Source organism: Neoarius graeffei, chromosome 19 (genome assembly GCF_027579695.1).
Source record: "Neoarius graeffei isolate fNeoGra1 chromosome 19, fNeoGra1.pri, whole genome shotgun sequence".
Classification (NCBI taxonomy): Eukaryota; Metazoa; Chordata; class Actinopteri; order Siluriformes; family Ariidae; genus Neoarius; species Neoarius graeffei.
Window position 1 is genome coordinate 33,367,154 of NC_083587.1, and position 6,000 is coordinate 33,373,153.

The 6,000-nt window shown below is 39.3% G+C and overlaps 1 protein-coding gene across 1 annotated transcript in view; it reads right to left on the bottom strand.

The window, feature by feature from the left end:
• Positions 1-5,722, bottom strand: part of armc3 (armadillo repeat containing 3) — a 29,767-nt gene extending 24,045 nt beyond the window's left edge. Inside the window, exons 1-5 of the mRNA XM_060900884.1 lie at positions 5,675-5,722; positions 5,452-5,569; positions 5,205-5,330; positions 3,696-3,764; positions 3,273-3,448 (exon numbers count right to left, since the gene is read on the bottom strand). Coding sequence (XP_060756867.1) covers positions 3,273-3,448; positions 3,696-3,764; positions 5,205-5,330; positions 5,452-5,569; positions 5,675-5,722 — 537 coding nt within the window. The remainder of the gene's footprint in view (positions 1-3,272; positions 3,449-3,695; positions 3,765-5,204; positions 5,331-5,451; positions 5,570-5,674) is intronic.
• Positions 5,723-6,000: the final 278 nt, after the last annotated feature.

Below are 6,000 nucleotides of genomic sequence, written 5' to 3' on the forward strand. Positions count from 1 at the left end.
CTGGTGCCATTTACTGTGATGTTAGGTTCATTGTATGGTACACCGAGTGGCGGAGTGAACATAACCTTGGTCTTTTTCAAACTGATGGTAAGCCCAAACGCAGTGGCTGCTCTAGAAAACCTGTCCATAACAGTCTGCATGTCTTTCTCAGAGTTTGCAACGAAAACTGCGTCATCAGCATACAACAATTCACGGATTAGTGCATGGAAGGTCTTGGATCTTGTGTTAAATCTTCTGAGATTGAAGACTTTTCCAGTGGTCCTGAAACAGATACTTATGCCGATATTACAGTCACCAAATGCATATACAAGTACAACAGCGAAGTAGATGGAGAATTGGGTTGGTGCTAGAATATCACCCTGTGTTATGCCATTATCAACTGCAATTTCATCTGAAAGTGATCCGTTGAAGGTAACACACACTTTCATATTGTGATGTAGCCCTTTTAGCATGTTGACAAAAATGGGAGGGCATCTGAGCTTTCCGAGAATCTTCCACAAGGACTCATGGTTCATGGTGTCAAAAGTCTTAGTTAAGTCCACAAAGACTTGATACAAGGGAATACGCTGCTCGATACACTTCTCCTGTAGTTGTCTGGAAGAGAAGATCATGTCCATTGATCCTCTTCCTGAACAAAAAACAGACTGTGACTCTGGTATCACGACTGGACACACATGATCTGTCATTCTGTTTAAAAGAAGTCTGGATAACACTTTTCCAACTGCTTCTAGGAGCATGATGCCACGATAATTATCAGACTGACTTAGAGCCTTTACCTTTAAACAGTAATATTAGTATACCATCGATCCAATCTTGAGGTATTGGTGTACCTTCCCAACTTTTCCGGATCAAGCTGTATACAATTGATTTAACTTTTTCACCTCTTATTTGTAACAATTCTACTGGAATCCCATCTAAGCCAGGTGCTTTACCTGAATTTATTTGTTTGATGGCAAGGTCAGTCTCTTCCCGTGTAGGAATAGCATCTAACTCCTGAATCATATCTTTCTGTGGTAAGTTGTCAATAGCTGTTTCATCAACAACTGATGGATTGAAGAATACATCACTGAAGTGCTCTGTACAACAGCCCATGATTCCCTCAGAGTCTTTGATTATGGTTAAGCCATCTTTTGATTTGACAGGAACAATAGTGGATGATGTCGGACCGAAGACCTGACGTAAAAGACCATGAAGTCACTTTGAGTCATGTTGGACATATGCACTTTGAACTTTGGCAGAGATGTTACACCACTACCTGTTTTTCATGTCTCTCAAATCACGCTGCAGGTTTGCTTTGTGTTCTGTTTGTGTATATATATATCTCATCTCATCTCATCTCATTATCTCTAGCCGCTTTATCCTTCTACAGGGTCGCAGGCAAGCTGGAGCCTATCCCAGCTGACTACGGGCGAAAGGCGGGGTACACCCTGGACAAGTCGCCAGGTCATCACAGGGCTGACACATAGACACAGACAACCATTCACACTCATATTCACACCTACGGTCAATTTAGAGTCACCAGTTAACCTAACCTGCATGTCTTTGGACTGTGGGGGAAAACGGAGCACCCGGAGGAAACCCACGCGGACACGGGGAGAACATGCAAACTCCACACAGAAAGGCCCTCACTGGCCACTGGGCTCGAACCCAGACCTTCTTGCTTTTAGGCGACAATGCTACAACAGGTAATATGATTCTGAATAATATATAATGCCCAGTGGCGCAAAAACGGGGTATGCTCTATATGCGGTGCATATGGGCGTTCCGCCTGGGGGGCGCCAAAACAAGGGAGGGACAAAAAATTATGCTATGTTTTAAAACTACTCTTGTACTTTTAACTCTTGGCTATGCTCAAAATATTCTGCTTAAAATAGTAAAGAAATGTCCAACGTCCCTTTACCATTCACAGCTTAGGCTACTCACTGTGGGGGGGGGGGGCTGCTGAGCGCTCCATACAGTAGCTGTCGCCCATAGACCGGGTGATTGTTTAAGACAGGATGGAGAAAGTTAAAAAGTTATCAGGTGCCCAAGTTAGGAAGAGAAAGAAAGAAAAGGAGAAGGCATGTGAGAGGATGCGCCAAAAAATGCTGACATGGATGAAAGACAGTAGCGGGTATGGACTATGATGGAAACAGAGCTTGTGTTCAGGGTCAGGGATTAGGCTATGAAGTTCACAGAAGACTAGATAGTGCTGCGCTGGCCTAGCTAGCTGAAACTGTATAGCGATTTAGCATATTGCATAGCTGAGCCTGATGCACACACAGGCTATGGGCAAGGATTTAGTACCCGTTTGTCAAATTGATTGAAATGTGGTGAATGCAACGATCGTTAATGTCGGTCGGACAAGCACCTGATTATGCAATCACCATTCATGGATAGCTAGCTAACTCTGGCTTGTGTAACAGAAAGTCAGATTAGTTCATTTCCATAATAAATACTCTGGCGCGGTCTATTTCCTTTGATTCTATACTTGACAAATGGGCGAGTGCCAAGGCGCGGCATGTTACAATTTAGTTCTTTCCTATCCTTTGGCCAGTGATGGACTGGATAGTAACAAAGTACTTTTAGTACAAAGCACAATTAGTTGCTGTTTAGTTTAGTCCAAAGCAAAATTAGTTGCTGTACTAACTTACCTTTTTGAAGTATTTGTACTTTACTGAAGTAGTTGCATTTTGGTACTTGAACTCTACTACATTTGGGTCAAAGATGAAATATCTTACTTTTTGTTTTACTCCATTTTCTTACTTTTTCCTTTTAACACCTTGACTGGTGTTCTGGACATTGTGTAAATGTAAATGTTTTGTGCTATGAGTACCTCAGTTGTTAGAGTGAGATATGTTTAAATAAACTTCAGTGAACTGTAAAATGTGCATTTATATATATATATATATATATATATATATATATATATATATATATATATACACACACACACACATGTGTTATACGTGTGTGTGTGCGCGCGCGCGTGCGCACGCGGGGGTGGGGGGGTGCCAAAATTGTTGCTGCATACCCCCCAAAAAGTGGGTAGTTGCACCCCTGATAATACACATGCATGCATATATATGCATGTGCATTATATATTATTCAGAATCATATTACCTGTTGTAGTACTTGATTCAATTAGATCTTGCAAATGGGTTAGGGTTAAGATTAGGGTTAGAGTTGAACCAGTTTGAATCAGAGGGATCAGTGTCCATGTATCAGAGCCACTGGGGCATCAAACTTATTTTAAAAGTTAAACTGAATTGATACTAATCTCTCTGCCTTACCTGAACAAGATTATAGATGCATTCCACTGAATTTTTCTTTACATCAGGATCGTGGCTGGACAGAAGATAAATGAGAGGTTCCAGTCCATTATGGTGGATGATCTGAACCTTACATGCGATGTCCATGGACAGATGTGCCAAAAGCAGAGTGGCAAATTCATGGACAACAACATCATCTGTGTTTATTAAACAAGACAATGTTTAAGACAAACTAACAGATGGATAGATAGACAGGCAGGCAGGCAGGCAGGCAGGCAGATAGATAGATAGATAGATAGATAGATAGATAGATAGATAGATAGATAGATAGATAGATAGATAGATAGATAGATAGATAGATAGATAGATAGATAGATAGATAGATAGATGCACATAACAGAATATTGTTATATTCTGTTTCTAGAATTCTGTTATATTCTGTACCTTCTGATACCAGTTTTTTGATGATAGAAGGAATAATATTCAGTTTCTTGATCAGTTCTTTGACATCATCTGTTCAAATGCATAAAAATGAAACAGCAATCAGTGTGACAGTTCAACTCAACTGTAATCATTGTATCTTTATTTTTGTTGTTCAGGCTATTTAACAGTTATTCCACAAAATGGAGTCGTACATGAGCTGTACAACGAGATTGAGTGGAATAACTGTTTTATTCTATCCACATTCACTGCATTTTGAGAAACAGAGCATTTTTTTTTTTTTACAAATTCGATGAATACAAATTTTATACAAAACGTCTGACAAAATAATTTCCGCTTAGAATGCAAACAAACCAGCGAAATGACAGGAGCAATTTGTGGAAAATGCTATAACGAGACCATCAGTGATGGCATAGCTCATTCCGGCCCCATCTAGTCCAGAAGGAATGATCTAAAGTGGGCCACCTTGTACAATAAATGTTGCACGCTATATACAAACTATATACAGAAACTATACACACTCTTGGAATACCTACTTATTTGCCAGAAAGAATCCAAAATATCGAGGAATTGACCAAGAAGAAGTGATTTTTGTTGAACTGCTCATAAAGGCTTAATTAGTCCATAACTTCATTAATAATTGTAATTAATCAAATCTGGGTAGAAGTTCTATGCACCCTAGGTACCCCTACCTTCATGCCAAAAAGAATCAAAATTGTTGAGGAATGGAGGGAGAAGAAGTGATTTGTGTGGAAACTGCTCATTTGGGCTTAATTACTCCATATCTTCATTATTAATTGCAATTATGCAAATTTGGGTAAAAGCCATATGCACCCCAGGCAGATCTACCTTCCTGCCAAAAAGAATAAAAATTGGTGAAGAACTGAGAGAGAAGAAGTGATTTTTGTGAAACGTAGACACCGGATGGACGACGGACAACACATGATGGCATAAGCTCATTGCCTGTCAACTGGATGAGCTAATAATAATTCTTGAAATATAAAAAAGGATACATTCTTGCTGTCGAACACTTTTATTCCATATTTTGTTTATTTTTTTGCATTTTTTGGGGTTTTGTTTTCGAGTAGTTTTTATTTCGTCCTCGGTTGGTTCAGCAACACACTCCGCCATTTTGTTTTTCTCTATTCATTACCTCCGCCAAGGAGGTTATGTTTTCAGTAGCGTTGGTTTGTTTGTTTGTCTGTTAGCAACATTACGGAAAAAGTTATGAACGGATTGCTCTGAGATTTTTTCCAGAGGTGTGACTGGGCACAAGTAACAATCCATTAAATTTTGGTGGTGATCCGGATCACCTTCTGGATCCCGGATTTTTTTAAAGGATTCTTGGCGGAGGTCTGCGCTCTCCGAGTGCTTTTCTAGTGGTATACCGTATAAGCTAATAGCCTAGTAGTAGAGTAGCCAATCAGAGTGTGTAATTGCTCATATCCAGTGAATGTGGATAGAATAATAGTGAATGTATGAACGCTCAGAGCCATTCCTAAAGTGACTTACTGTCTGAAACCATGACTCCCAGAGCCATGTAAGCGTGTCTGCAAACAGTTTTACTGTTATGTGTTATAAGGTGAGTGAGTGGTTTCATTGCCCCCAACGCAATCAAAGAGCTCTTGTTCTTATCATCTAGAGAACATCAGCAAATACACACACACACAAACACACACACACAAAGGCCAACATGGTACAATTTCACAAGGTAAGAGGTAAGATAATGTGCATGTAAAGTACAACACCACATGCAGACCTTTCTCTGCAAATCTGCAGATGGCTTCAAGGGCTTTGACCAACACTTCTTCCTCAGGAGACTGAAGCATGAGAATCACTGTTGCAGCGCTCTTGCTCTCAATGGGCAGTGGTTCAAACTGAATTAATTACAAATAAATATATTTAAAAATAACATTTTAAGCTTATTGCAATTGCACTAGATAGCTATCAATAAGCATTTAATGAAATAAAAGATATCTCACCATAGTTTTGGATTGAGGTTCTGCTTCCTTCTTTGTTTTTTTCCCCATTGTAATATAGGCACTTATTGGTTTTAATGCATTTATTTATTCCCTGCGTCAAGATAATATTAGAGGATACAAGTACGTAACAGTGTTTAAACAACTGGAATAATTTTTAACCAACTGAATTGAACTGAATCGAATAACTAACTCCAAATCCTTCACAGTAATGCATAGTCTTAGAATGCTAAATTCAGTATAAAAAGCAAAACCAAATTATGTTTGTTACCTCCAGTAAGCTTGCTAACAGTTCACGGTTAGTAGGGTTGCTTGCCTATATGTATTTT